Source organism: Neovison vison, chromosome 1 (assembly GCF_020171115.1).
Source record: "Neovison vison isolate M4711 chromosome 1, ASM_NN_V1, whole genome shotgun sequence".
Lineage (NCBI taxonomy): Eukaryota > Metazoa > Chordata > Mammalia > Carnivora > Mustelidae > Neogale > Neogale vison.
Window position 1 is genome coordinate 197594807 of NC_058091.1, and position 15047 is coordinate 197609853.

General features: G+C 38.6%; 1 protein-coding gene and 1 long non-coding RNA gene across 2 annotated transcripts in view; one reads left to right on the plus strand and one right to left on the minus strand.

Annotated features, from left to right (window-relative positions):
• RHOBTB3 (Rho related BTB domain containing 3) overlaps nt 1-592 on the minus strand; it is a 53810-nt gene extending 53218 nt beyond the window's left edge. The window contains exon 1 of the mRNA XM_044265281.1: nt 139-592. Within this exon, the coding sequence (XP_044121216.1) occupies nt 139-140 (2 nt within the window). The 5' untranslated portion in view covers nt 141-592. The remainder of the gene's footprint in view (nt 1-138) is intronic.
• LOC122917429 overlaps nt 1-15047 on the plus strand; it is a 32851-nt gene that overhangs the window by 202 nt on the left and 17602 nt on the right. The gene's annotated exons all lie outside the window — the stretch shown is intronic.

Genomic DNA, 15047 nt, shown 5'->3' on the forward strand with positions numbered 1-15047 from the left:
GTCAGCGCGAGGATCACTTTAATCCGAACAGGAAGGGCGGGGGGCAGCGCGCGGCGAGGATGAGCAAAAGCCCCTCGCGCTGGGGCGCACGACACGCGTTGGGGTAGAGACAATGGCAGGACCGCGACGCGTACGTACATGATCTCAAATCCAAGGGCAGGGCGGCGACTCCGAGAAAAGCTGCTCCTCGCGGCCTCTCGGGGCCAGGCGGCGGCGTATTTACCCGCAATCAGCTCATCCCCGGCCGCGTCCCCCTCGCGCGCCTCCACCGCGGCGCGGCCGACGCAGAGCGGGCCCGCGCGAGCGAGCTAGCGACAAGGGGGCCGGGGACGTGCGAGTCGGGCCGTGTGCGCGCTGCCAACCAGTCAGGAAGTGCCCGGGAACATCCCGAGCGGCCCGCCGCTCCCCGCCTCCCCGGCCGCCGCTGCTAAGAGTGGCCAGGCGCCCGGTCGCTGCAGCCCCCTCTCCGCCGCGCTCTCTGGGCAGGGCAGCTGTCGCCTCCTGCTGCTGCTGCTCCTCCTTCTGGACGACAGTGGCTTAGGAAAAAAGCCGGGGCCTCCGCCCCCTCGGCGGGCCTGGCGGGCGGGCGTAGCACGTGCTGGCCTTGAGGGTCGGACAGACGCGGGGGCGCGCTCCCCCGGGGCCCCCAGGCCCGGGCAGCGGAGGCCGGATACAAAGGGCCAGCCCACTCAGGGCCCCGCGGAATATAAATTAATAAATACAACGTCCAAGCCTGAGAGCTCCTGATCGCCAATCCGCCTGCAGCAAGTTTGTTCAACTCGAAAGGCTGTAACCAGAGCCAGGGAAAGGGGGGTGGGGCGGTGAGGCCCCCGCTCCCTAAAGACTGGGGAAAAAAGAGGTTAGGGAAGCTAGGCATTCAAGCCCGTTGGCCGCTCCGGCAGCCCAATTTTATTTTATTTTATTTTATTTATTTATTTATTTATTTATTTATTTTCCCCTCTTGGCTTTGACGGAAAGTGTTTTACCATGCCTGCCGCTTTGTCATTTGTCAACATGCTCTACAGCTGTTTTCTAAAATCATACTTGTGAGAAAAAAATAAAGGCAACATTCATGCTGGTGCAGAAAGGGATCTTTGTTCACACACCAATTAATTTGCTAATATCGCTTTTGAGGGATTATTTACTATTTCAAGCTATATTTGGCACATTTTACCAAAAACTGCAAGGTGGTTTTTTTGTTTGTTTGTTTTTAAGTGCTGGGGTTTTTATTGCCATAGTTTTAAAAAGAAGTTACGTGTGAGGTGTTTACAAGCCAAATGCTCATTTACTTGGAGATTTTTCAGTACACATAATGGCTACACATTTAATAATAGCTTCTTAGACCAACTGAAATAATAACAATCGTGCTAATGCAAGGATACTTCAGATTCTTTCATGATAATGCACTAATGTAAAGGTTATGGAGGTCTCTAAATGGCCTCGAACTACCTTAATGCAAATGAACGCTGGAATCCACTAACACCAAGAAGAAGGGCCAGAGGTTACTGTGGGACTCAGCTTCTCCACAAACATAAAAATCCTCACAAGTGCTCTGTGTTTTAAGAGTCCTTATTTATCCCTTCCCTTATTTATTTTGCCCTACTTTAAAATTTCTTTTCTCAAAAGAGCTATTTTGAGGGCATGAGGTACTGAAGAGGTACTGAGGTACTGAGGTGCTGAGTAGGGCAGTGACAAGACTAGGGTAAGAGGCCTTTGGAATGTGAACAGCTTTTTATTATGGGCCCTTGCTCCTCAGTTGGAAGCAGTATAATGTAGTTTCCCATGTTCATAGGTTATGACAAGAAGCATTCATTCTGTAGTCACTGATTTTTTTTAAAAATCTAGTTTCCCTTGCACTAAGTATAATTTCTCCTTTTGTCTCTAGAACATAAACCATCCTGAAATATTTAAGAGTTTAGGATCACCTTTTCTCGTGGGTCAATAGAAAATATATTTTCCCCCTCTAGTAATCAAGCACAGGTCAAAAAGACAGACACTAACAATGAATGGATAAAGAAAATGTGGTATGTACCTACAATGAAACATTTGGACTTGAAAAAGAAGGAAATCCTGTCATCTGTTACAACATGAATGAATCTTGAGGGTATTATGCTAAGTGAAATAAGTCAGTCACAAAAAGACAAATACTGCATTATTCCACTTACATCAGGTATCTAAGCTAGTCAAACTCTTAGAAACAGAAAAAATGTTTCCCAGGGACTGGGGGTAGGAGGAAATGGAGAGTTGTTCAATGAGCAGTTTCAGTTTTGCAAGATGAAGAAGTTCTAGAGATCTATTGCAAACAAGACGCATATAGTTAACACTACTATAATGTACACTTAAAGATGGTGAAGATGATACATTTTATATGTTTTTGCCACAATATGAAAGTGGGGGGGGTTGGGGATTGGAAACTGGCAGGAAGAGAGCATTCATTTTTCTTCTCTGTTACTGAGTATGTGAGCCTGGCCTGTGCTAGGCAGGCATGGGAGATAATGAGATACATAAGACACAAGTGTTAACCTTGAGAAACTAAGTCTATAATTAAAGGTCACTATATTATAAATATTAATCATCCAATTCTTTGAAAACATACAGGTTCTTTAAATAATTATAATATAGGCTCACACATGCAGTAACAGAGGTAGGTACAAAGTACAAGGATAAAGTTCAGTGAACATTAGTAAGAGATCTGTGCCTGTGTGTCATCAGAGAGAGGTTCATAGAGGAAGTAAACATTGTCTTGCATCTTAAAGCATGAGGAGGAATTGCTAGATGTGGAAGAAGAGGAGGGAGGAGGAAAGGGAAAGGGTTTTAGAAAGAATGGACAGACATCATATGCAAATCACATGTAAAGGTGTAGAGACATGGAAGATCATATCTTGTTCAGAAAACATCAAGAGTTGAAATTCGTGCTGGGGTGCAGATGCCTTTATTACAACAAGCAAAAAAAAAAAAGAGACTGATTTCCCAAGAGATTTTCAAAATCAGACCTGATGATAATTATAGATTAGAAATTCACCTGTATATACAATAGAGCTCAGCTAGATGCTCACCAAACCCATCTTCTCTTCCAGGTAAACTAAACTACACAGATAAACTACATTTCCATAGTTTTTACATGTAAATAGGGCCAGAAAATTCATTTTTGGCAGTAGAATATAATCCCTGTTGAGCAGTTGAGAAAAGTATGCCTACTCCACTCTCTTTTATCCCTCTTTCTGCTAACTGGATGAAGCCAGATTGATGTGGAAGCCATGTTTTTTAAATTGTTAGTCTGCAGCATGGAGGAAGCCTGGATTCCTGAACGACTGGTTATAGCAGAGCTGCCTCACAGCATACACTGAATTGAGACATGAGTGAGAAGATGGATCCTTATTGAGTTAAGCAGGACATTTTGTGGTCAATTATTACGGTAGCTAATGTTACTTATCTTGGCTACTATAAGATCACAGATGGTCCATTTCCTGATATCTTAAAGATTCTTTTCAAAATTATCTTAATACTACTTTTTTATACTTATTTTCCTTTTATTTACAATGTTTATTTGGTTTATATATTTGTAGTTTCCCTCAGTAGCATTTAATAAAATATTTACTTTTACCAGGGTGTAACAAATTCGATTATCATTATGTTCTCCAGTCTCAAGGTCACTGGGGAACACAAAAGCAAGCACCTCTAGTCCAAACAATATGTTTTCCTATTTTCACAGCTGAAATGCCACTATTTTATATTAATTCTAATAGATGTTCTCATCCCCAGATAAAATGTAGCCACATATGCGTGTCAGGTATGTATGAGGTACCTCAGTAAGTTACTACTGATCCCCAGACCATGAATATTAATATACCAGCCTTTGAAAAATATCTTGATTCCTTAATGACTAGAGAGGAAGCATAAGATTTTCCCAACCGTGTTTCATGGAAACTAGTTTTCCACCTGAGGAGGTTGGGGAGAAAGATGGATATCTAGAGAGGTCTGAGCACCACCTTCTCCCATCTCAAAGTCAATCAGACCATTGTTATTGTTACCTAATTTTTAAAAATACGTTAGTTTCATTTTCAGTAAAAAGAGGGTATTTCTAACATTTGAAAAACCCAAAATCCTAAAACACTTATCTAGAGCAAGGGTCTCCAAAGCGGGGTTCAGAAGATGACCCCTGACATTTTAGAGTAAGTATTTGAACTTATATGTATAAACACATAATTTTTCACCAAAAAAGAGGGGAAGAAATTAAGCTTTACTCATATTGAATGTGAGGACTGACACCAACATCCCCACCTGATCCATAAGTGGACAAGCACCTGGGGTGCTCTGGGGAGAGGGGGAAAGCACAGCAGCACATAATAGGGGAGGGGAGGGCCGTCTCCTTTGTTTTCAACATATTGCCACATGGTGCAATTTCTGTATCTAAGTAATTTTATTTATGATATTTATTTATTTTTAAAGATTGTATTTATTTGACAGAGAGGGAATACAAGCAGGGGGGATGCGAGAGGGAGAAGCAGGCTTCCTGCTGAGCAGGGAGCCTGATGCAGGGCTCGATCCCAAGACTCTGGGATCATGAACTGAGCTGAAGGCAGATGCTTAAAGACTGAGCCACTCAGGCGCCCTATTTATGGTATTTAAGTAAACGAATTGTTACTGCATGGACCAATGGAGATAGTGTTCATAGTGCAAGGGTAGGCAAACACAATTGACTGAGCTGACATTCCTGATGCCCTTCGGAAGCTACATTGCAAAGTAAAAACTAATGACTAATCAGATCTGACAAGGTGGCCATAATCACTGAAATTAGAAAGAACATTGTTTTAAATATGAATTTACACCTACTTTTACTGACTTTACCCTAAGTGCATATCAGAGTTAATCAATGATGATATTCTGAATTGATTATAATTAGCTAGCCATTTAAAAACTTGGTATCCAAACATGAAGGCAAAACTCCACAATATCTCCAGCGTACTTAGTAATGTACTGTTTAAGCCAATATTATAAAGAAAATTCATATATTATAAATGCTAAAAAGCCTCTTCTGAGCTTTCTTAACAATGAAAGTCAAAAAGCAACAAATGTTTGGGAAAACAATTTTCTTCTTGCCAAGATAAAAATATCTGAAATTATACATGGAACACAAATGGAAAAAAACAACTGCATTCCTTTGACAGTGAATACCTTGAGAATATGCATATAAAACACTGCTAAAGACCCCAAGACACAAGTATTGGAACAAGTTACACAATGTGGGAAGTTTACCATAAAGTTAAACTGAAGGCACAGATGTTTTTAATATGTCTCACATTATGGTAGATAGATTCTCTTATGATAGCTAGATTCTGTTTCAGTGTGGTTATTTACTAGACTGTGTTTCAATAATGAAATACAACTTAAAATGACAATTTTTTTGTGAGTCACTAAGGAAAGCTACAATAGAGAAGACAATCTTTCTCTGCTACTTCTTTAAATGGTATTTTAAGTAGTAATTGAATTTTTAAAAACAAAAACTATATTTTATGCAAAACCTGTGTAAATGTAAACACTGATTGATTAGTTGTTTTGACAAAAACTTTATTAAAAAAATAAAGGGAGGATTCCAAGCTAAGGTTACAGTGAGCACAACCATTTGAAATTCATTCACGGTACATCTTACAGTTAGTTATTCCAGCAAAGAAGTTGGGGCCAGAATACATACTACTATAAGATGTTAAAGCAGTTAATTTTGTGCAAACAAGACTTGTGTGAGTTTTAAAAAAATTTTTTCATCCTGAAATATAACACACATACACAGAAAAGTGCCTAAAACTTATCAAAAGTTAATAATTATAAAATAAACATTCCTGAACAGCTCTCAGATCAGAAAATAGGAAACTATCAGCATTCAAGCAATGGTACAGGCATACATGCTCATGCATCCACCTCAGGTGCCCCTCCTCAGTTACAGTCCTCTTCTTTTTTTTAAGAGATAATCATGAGCCTGACTTTTGTGACGATTATTTGTTAATTTTTCTATATAATTTTATTATCTGTGCATTCCTAAGCAAACATTTTTGTTTTGCTTCTTTTTGAACTTTTTTATAAGTGGCACCATAGTATGTATACAGTTTTGTGCCTTGTTTCTTATAATCATCACCATTTGCCAGGTTCATTCATGTGAATGTAGCTGTTGTTTGTTCCTCCCATTCATTTTTATTGCTGAATAGCATCCAGTGGATATATACAAAGCCATTTACTTATCCATCCCATTGTAGATGCGCATGTGGGTTATTTGTAGTTTTTGCCAATTACAAACAATGCCTTGAGGACCACTTTCATTAAATATATTTGTGGGTATGCTAGGGCACAGGGTATATGTATGTCCATCTTTAGTAGATAATACCCAACTGACTTTAAAAGTAGTTTTAGTTATTACATTCTTCTAACAGCGGGGCATGAGAATTCTCCCCCTAATCCTTTATATATTTAAGTATATTTACTATATGTCAGATATTATATTCACTTGACTAAAAAACTATTATTCAGTTTTCTTTTTTATTTTATTTTATTTATTTATTTGACGGAGAAAGAGATCAAGATCACAACTAGGCAGAGAGGCAAGCAGAGAGAGAGGGGGAAGCAGGCTCCCCACTGAGCCGGGAGCCCGACCCAGGGCTCTATCCCAGGACTCTGAGATCATGACCTGAGCCGAAGGCAGAGGCTCAACCCACTGAGCCACCCAGGCGCCCTTGTTATTCAGTTTTCATAATGGCCTTGTCGAGTAGGTTCTATTACCATTCTAATTCCCAGGAGAGAAAATTGAGGCACAAACCCATGGCTACATAAGCAATGAGTGGAGGAGTTAGGATTCCATCTTAGTAGACTGGCTCAAGTCTATGCCTTTACCCACTATGCTATGTTGATGTTTGAAAATATTTCCTTCATTATGTAATTTTGTGATGAAAAACACTATCTATAAAAACTCATAACCTATAAAAACTCATATCTCATAGGATATTTTAAACCCAGTCAAACATTTTCTAAATAAATTTTCCATGCAGTTTGAAGCCATTTGTTAAAAATATAAACATTTACAACACTCTCATTAGAGTGTAGAAACAAATGAGTAACAGGCAAACTGGAAATGTCTTCATTAGATATTAACCAAAACCTTTACACAGCAAGTGGTACTGAAAAATAAGTATTGTGATTTAGTAACCCATTTAAGGAAACAGCTCTTCCATTTAAATCCATATATCTTTGTAAGCTATTTTCAGAGAACCTTTAAATAAACTGGATGTAAAAGTAAACATCTGGGGGTGGTTTGGTGGCTCAGTCAGTTAAGCGTCCAACTCTTGGTTTTGGCTCAGGTAATCATCTCGAGGTCTTGGATCAGCCCTACAATGAATTCCCTGGTTAGCACGAAGTTTGCTTCAGGTTTCTCTCTCTCCCTCTTCCTCTGCCCCTCCTCTAGCTTATTTGTGTTCTCTCTCTCTCTCTCAAGGAAATAAATAAATCTTAAAAAAAAAAAGTAGACATCTGTGTTGCTGTATCACAAAAATGTTAAATCATTAAAAAGTACTGAAGCATATTTAATTATTGCTCTCTCTAAAAAGCTTTATTAACAGTAACATTTTAGAGAAAATGTATTTTATATTATTATTAATACAGCTTACATTTATTTAAAATATGATTTACTTCATCTTAATCTCATCTACTGAATTTTTTCTGTTTCAGTATGCTATATTGTATTCTTAACGTATTAACAAAAATTCATGCATGTAATTTATGACGATACTAAGGGTGTGCTCAAAATTCTTTCTTTTGGGTTACTCTGTCAAAAACAGTTTGGAGACTATGGATCTGGTGGCTTGGGCTGTGCTCTAGAGAATGAGCTCAGAGAGATATGGTAGTGGAGTCCTGAGCTGCCAGGATGCAGAACAGGGCATCAGGGCTGGCTGCTGGGGTGAGGGAGGCTGGGATAGAGGAAGCAAAGAGGAGATAGGAGGAGGCAACACTGATAAACTGTAGACCTACAGGCCTAGAAATCAGCCTGGTAAAAAATGTATTTGTATTGTATTAACTTATCTAGGAAGAGATAAAGCTTGCAAATTTACACAAAAATCATAAAATTCAAGATTAACATTTTTTTAAAAACAAGAGCTTGCATGTACTTCACACAGAATAACGTAAGCAATGTTACTTACCAGGGTCAGTAATGACATAGTCAATAATAAGAAAAGTTGACTTTATTTCTTTTATTGCCTGTATAATTCTTCCTAGAGAAGTAGCTGACAGCTTTCTTCTAGAGGATTTCTTCTAAACAGCAAGGTTGCTATATTGTCAATTCTGTTTGGAGAAACCAAGGTGAAAATCAGAATGATACTTATTTGTCAAATCTAACCATCCCAAAAGGTCTAAAATGTCCAAATGTTTGTTTGAATAGATATTATCCACCCACCTCTATCATTATGCCCAATTGTGTTTTTCAAACAACCTTTCTGTTTTCCAGTTAAAATGTTACAGAGCATATGTTCCTTTGAACCAGGAGTGCTTGTTTCTAACCAGCCTTTTTCAAAGGATTGAACTTCAAAGAAATCTGGTTGTTCAGCCTTTAATATTCTTGCTTTGTCATTTAGTTTTTGAAAAATATCTATACAAGTATTGTTATAAAACATTACTGATGATATAATTTATACATAATATTTGTGAATATTTCCAGTTGTAGCCATACAGAAATATGGAACATTAGATTTAAACAGTTTAACACTTTGCTGATAGACCTTTTTGAAGATCTCTAATACATTAGAAAATAGATTTTTTTCAATATTACTATAATCTGGCTCTAGGGTTAACTGTACTAAAATTTATGCTATTTACAACAGTAAATTGTTCTTAAGTCTTCCTCATTTCTTACTCCTTCTCTGCTATGCATCCCTGCTATGATCATCTGCTGGGCATTATCCCAACTGGGCATTTCACAAGCGTGCTTTGAAATGTTCTCCTTTTTCATTCAATAGTTTAGACAAACCAATTCACCTGACTTCTGCTCTCATATAATACTTCTGATCCTTATTTTTCCTCACCTTGCTTTTCACTTTCTACTCCCAAGTCTATAATCCTGTCTGCAGTTAAAAACTCTATTTTACAGTGAACATTTGAAATTTTCTTAGAGGCTTTTTTTTTTCTAAGTAAAGCCCAGCTTATACCATTAAATATTAAGTAAACGGCTTGTATCCTTGGTGAATAGTCCTTTTGGCATCCTAACATCACCTAATGGGCCTTTAAAAATTTCAGCTTAACTTAGGGACATTTTTTTCTCTTCTTTTGTCTTGACTCTCACCAGATTCCCTGGGTATATTTTTACTGACAGTCATCTCCATAATTTAGGGCCCATTCAATGTTTTAAATCTTAGTATGAAACTTCGGTATTATTTTTGATTGATACTCTCTCTTCTCATCTTCAAATTAAAATATCTAGACTTGGATTATTATTGGAAGATTATTATAATCTTTCCAGTTTTACTACCAGTTTTTTTCCCCCACTGAAGCCAGATCCAAACCCCTTTCCCAGCCAGTAACTGCCCCCACTCCTACAGGGTCAATTCTATTTCTACTAATAAGGGGGTATGTCCAATGTTCTTCCTCAAGATGTTCTAGTGTTACAAACTCCTTCCAGTTTTAGGACCAGAGTGGGACAAGGGCAATTCAATCTACTTAAAATTCAGTTTTTTTCATTCAAAAGTATCTAGACCTTTCTCAGGAAAGTATTAAGTAGGAGAAACAAAGCAAAGATGATTCTGGACTAATCCCAGTTATTAAGAAGCAGAGCTTCTCAAAGTTTCCATTGAAATGTCCCCCAAAAGAAAGGAACCTAAATAACCATCCCCAACATCTATCCTTAAACTCCCATCCTTCCCACTGCAAGCCCAGGGCTTTGTTTAAATTCTCAAGTTATGCCTTGGGCCACAGTATATCCTTGCTGATTTAATATAGAAACAAGGATTAAATTACTTACCAGCAGGTAAAATTAAAGTATGTGCATGTTTATACTGTGACTTTTTTTTTCACATACCAAACTGACAAATCATTAGGAGAATTTATGAAATTCTGAGGGACAAGAAAACTCTTTTCTTCTAGTGAAATCTAGCAAGAAATGACATTTTGTTGAACTTAGGTTAGTTATCTTTTTGTAGGTGAACAGAAACAAAAGAATAATCAGTAATAGAATGGTTGCCATGTTGGAAAAAAACCCTGTTTTTACCAGTCATTATATTCCACTCTTCAGAGTAATGGGAAAAGTTTATGAGTCTAAGAACAAGAAGAATGAGACACTCAGAAATATGCTACTCTGGCATAACACAAGAAGCAGTGAAGTATAATACAAACAAAACAAACCAGTCAAAAGAGCAGAGTCTGCTTTGTTTTGTTACAAGCATTTTAGTACTTACAGGCTGTAGCCTTAAAAAATGGAACAGTCTGTTACTAGGTCACTACCCATGAACAGTCACAAATTATATACACTGTTAATCACTCCCTGTGCTAGACTCTAGAATTAGGAGACATTTTCAGCCACTGTATTTTATTAACTCACTATGATTTCTAATACATTACTTAATCCTCTTGCATTAACTGAGATTACCACAGTGTTTTCCTAACAACTCCATCATGGTCTCAAAGATTTTTATTGCAGGAAGTAAAAAAATGACTTCAATAGGATTTCTGTTCTAAACAACCAAGTTAGATGTGTCATATGGAGAGGCCAGCTGGGCCGCACAGGCTGGATTCAGGGTAATACTGCCTCAGTTAAGTCACATTTTCCTGGGCTCATTTCTCAGTTTTGCAAGTCCAGAAGCTCAATTTTGTCAGGGTGCCCAGAGTTCATCATACTCAAGGGATGAGGTTTGTGCTAACTCAATGCACAAGAGGACAGTGTATAAACTAGAACACCAGTTTGCTCATTTATAATGAGAAGGGTAACTATCAAAGGGCCTAGAAACCTGATATGTAGCCAACACCTTCTTTTCCTTGCAGGAAAGTCTACATGGAAAGTCTGCTCTTATCCTTTCAGTTCAGCAAACATTTATTAAGCACCTAAGATACAGGTCATTTTGATCCCAAGGATGTTTTGTATATTTAAACAAACATTTTAACAGAGTTACACCAGCAACGAATTGTTAAGGAGACATTATTTTCCAGAAAAAAACTGCAAATTTGTACTAACTTATAACTTGCTCAATTTTCTAAATTTTCTCTTCTGATTGGCAAGTTCAGCCTTAGGAAAAACCATTATCTGTCTACATAATGGAATTATCCTGTAGCCATATTTACAAAACTACCTTCTAACTATGGTTCTTAACCTAGAGCTTCGAAGAAATCTCATAACCCACTGAATGAGTATGCAAATATTTGTGTTTAATGCACATGTGTTCTTTACTACTAGATTCTCATATCAGGGAGCGACCTAAAAAACTTGGACTCTTCCAGAGCCAACCTGGGTAATCTGGGATACCAATACCACTCATTATTCAAAATCAGGGCATCTAGAGTGAATTCTTGAAAGCTTTATAGCCAGTTTAAACTAATATACCCTATTCCCTGATATTCTTTTTTTAAAATAAGATTTTATTTATTCAACAGAGAAAGAGAGAGATCACAAGTAGGCAGAGAAGCAGGCAGAGAGAGAGGGGGAAGCAGGCTCCCTGCCGTGCAGAAAGCCCAATGCCCACATCAATCTCAGGACCCCGAGATCACGACCTGAGCCGAGGCAGAGGCTTAACCCACTGAGCCACCCAGGCATCCATTCCCTGATATTCTTATCACTAGGCCCAACTATAACTTATCCTGGTCATCTAGGTTTGCCTATGCATTTTTTTTTCCTGCAAAACTCTTCTGGTTTACCTTCTGGAATTCCAAATGGGATAGAGGGGAAAAACCAGACCATTATTGCTCTAGTCTCCTGAAGTGCCATTCTTCTGACCCAAAGAGCCATTATCTCCACTTCCTTCTACTGGTCCTAGTGCTGTCATTTAGCAACATCTCAGTCAACCCGACCTTTGCTTCATATAATGTCCACTCTTTTTCTATTTCAAACACATCTATGATCCTCTGTGATGTCAGTGTCCACATGAACTACTCTTTCAACTTCTCAGCCTCTTCATCTTTGATGACCTTCACCTCCACTCCACTTCATCCCTCCCTTCCCATGGCCAGTCTTTAGGTATTATCACTACATGCAACTATTTCCTATTCAGATATTCTACAACCTGGACATACAACCTTCCATCCTTCCATTTCCATCATTCATTTGCTCCCTACTATGCTCTTATGTAACATCCAAATCCTTGACCCTTCCATGTTGTCCTTCTCTGCTAGCCCTCTTCTGCCTTCATTTCCTGTCCTATACATTTGAGATCCTATGGTGTTTCTCTTTGTCCTTAGACTCACATTCCTTGTTCTATTGTCCTTCAGTCCAAAATCCCAACCCTGCAGGGATCAACCCGAGTGTCTGATTTTTCTATAACCATATGTGAGTTGCTAAATAATGCTATGTAAGTCACCATCAGATTGATGGTGCTACAAATTCATGGTCTCCAACTTCAATTGGGTATTTGGTACTTTGTGGAAAAACCTGGTTCTTCTTCTTTTTTTTTAAGATTTTATTTATTTATTTGACACACAGAGAGAGATCAGAAGTAAACAGGGAGGCAGGGGGGGGCAGGATCCCTGCTGAGCAGAGAACCCAATGCAGGGCTCGATCTCAGGACCCTAAGATCATGACCTGACCAGAAGGCAGAGGCTTAACCCACTGAGCCACCCAGGTGCCTCCTGGTTGTTGTTCTTGTTCTCCAAAGTAGTTCAAACCTTCTCCCTATCTTCTGTCTCAGATTTGACATCTCTTCCCTTCCTTCTCTTCCCTCATGCTTTCTGTCCCAGAGAAGAAGGAAGCATCAGATGGGGAACTCCCCTCAGCTTCCCACTACTAAGCCGACAAATTTATATGCAGCCACATACATCTTTCTCTTTTTCCCTCAGTCACAGAGCAATAAATATCCCTCATATTATTTAAGGCTAATCCCTCTGGTAGTGCTGTGTTGCTTCCCCTTTTGCCATTTGAGGAACCGCACTCCATCTGTTTCCCATTTCTTCTCTGGTGTCTTCAACATTTACCTCTATACTATTCATTACTGTCAGTATTTACACATGTCCAAGTCTCTAGCCACTATTTTTTCTTCCCCATTTGGCTCAAAGCAACTTTTTTTTAAGAAGAAAATATCTTTTAGTCCTGAGTTATTTAATCATTTCACTTGTCCAGACTTGTATGCTTGTTTATAACAAATTTCTAGTGTTTTCTTTTTTAAAGATTTTATTTATTTACCTGACAGAAAGAGAACGGGCACAAGCAGGGGTAGCAACAGAGGGAGAGGGAGAAGCAGGCTCCCCAATGAGCAGAAAGCCTGACACGGGGCTCAAAACCAGGACCTCAGGATCATTACCTGAGTTGAAGACAGACACTTAACCAACTGGGCCACCCAAACACCCCACAAATTTCTAGTGTTTTAAACAGACTATTTTAAGTGCCACAAACTTGCTCACCTGAAAAACTGTTATGACTTTTAATCTCAAGTATTATACAATTTCCTACTGTTCAGTATTGTTTTCTTCTTTAAATGTTTAAATTATGAAATATACAAAAAGCATAAAATATAAATGCATGGTTTAATGAATAATTATAAAACAAACACCCATTTAAGCATCATTCAGATAAGGAAATACCCCAACACTGGTTCCCTTCTGGATAGTTACTTTCTCACCCTCCTCGGGAACCACTATTCTGATTTTTATGGTAATAATTTCCCAGCTTTTCTTTGTAATGTTTAACTCTTTCTCTGCCTATCTAGGCCCACACTTCTCTCTTCTCCACCCTGCTCAGTATACTGGGAAGCTAGCTTGTATGAGCTATATCAACAGGTTCCTTTGGCCTCTGGCTTCCACTTGCATTTATCGACAGAGAGATCAGAGGGAGTGGAATGAAACAGGATATTTTCCCCCCTTGCCTCCTCCGCCAGAGGTCTCCCTAAGGGCTAGCCAGGTTGGTTTTATTACCAACTGTATTCATAAGTGTAGGCAGAGAAACATAATCAACAGGGTGTGTGTGTGTGTGTGTGTGAGAGAGAGAGCATGCACATGTGTTTATATATGTAATATTGTTATAGATAGTGCCCTGATATATATGTTGTATATATATGACATACATATATATGAGAGAGAAGGAGAGAGAGAGATTTATTTTAAAGAATTGGCTCATGCGATTATAGAGGTTTGGTAAATCCAAAACCTGAATGGTAAACCAGCAGGCTGGAGATGCAAGGAAGAGTTGTAGTTCAAGTCCAAAGACTGTCTGCTGGCAGAATTCCTTTTGCTTGGGGGGCAATCTGTTCTATTAAGGTCTTCAAATGATTGGGTGAGGCCCACCCACATTATGGAAGGTAATCTGCTTTACTCAAAATTCACTGATTTAAATGTTACTCTAGAATGAAAAAGTCAGAGGAATAAAAGACACAACATAGGAAATATAGTAATATTGTAATAGAGTTTTATGGTGACAGATGGTAACTACACTTGTGATGAGCACAGCATAAAATATAAAGAAACTGAATCACTATGTTGTACACCTGAAACTAACTTAACATTGTGTGCCAATTCTACTCAAATAAAAAATTTAAATAAATGTTAACTTCATATTTGAATATATCTTCAAAGAAATCCAGAATAACCATCACAACAACCAAAGGCCATTATTTCTAAGAGACTTAACTCTTTGTGCAACTCTTGCCCTCTGGGTTCCTTCTGGTTACCCTTCTAACTCAAGAATAGTTGTGGTTCCTGCTGTTACCAGCACTAGGCACTGTACCATTCCTTACATTCCTCACAGCTTTTCCCAAACATTGCCCATACCTTTTATTAAACAATATTCAATTATCTAGCTTGAGAATGTCAATACAACTACCCACATGTACAATCCTAGAAAACAGAGTTGCCTGTTTTAGAACTTGATGTAAGTAAAACTATGG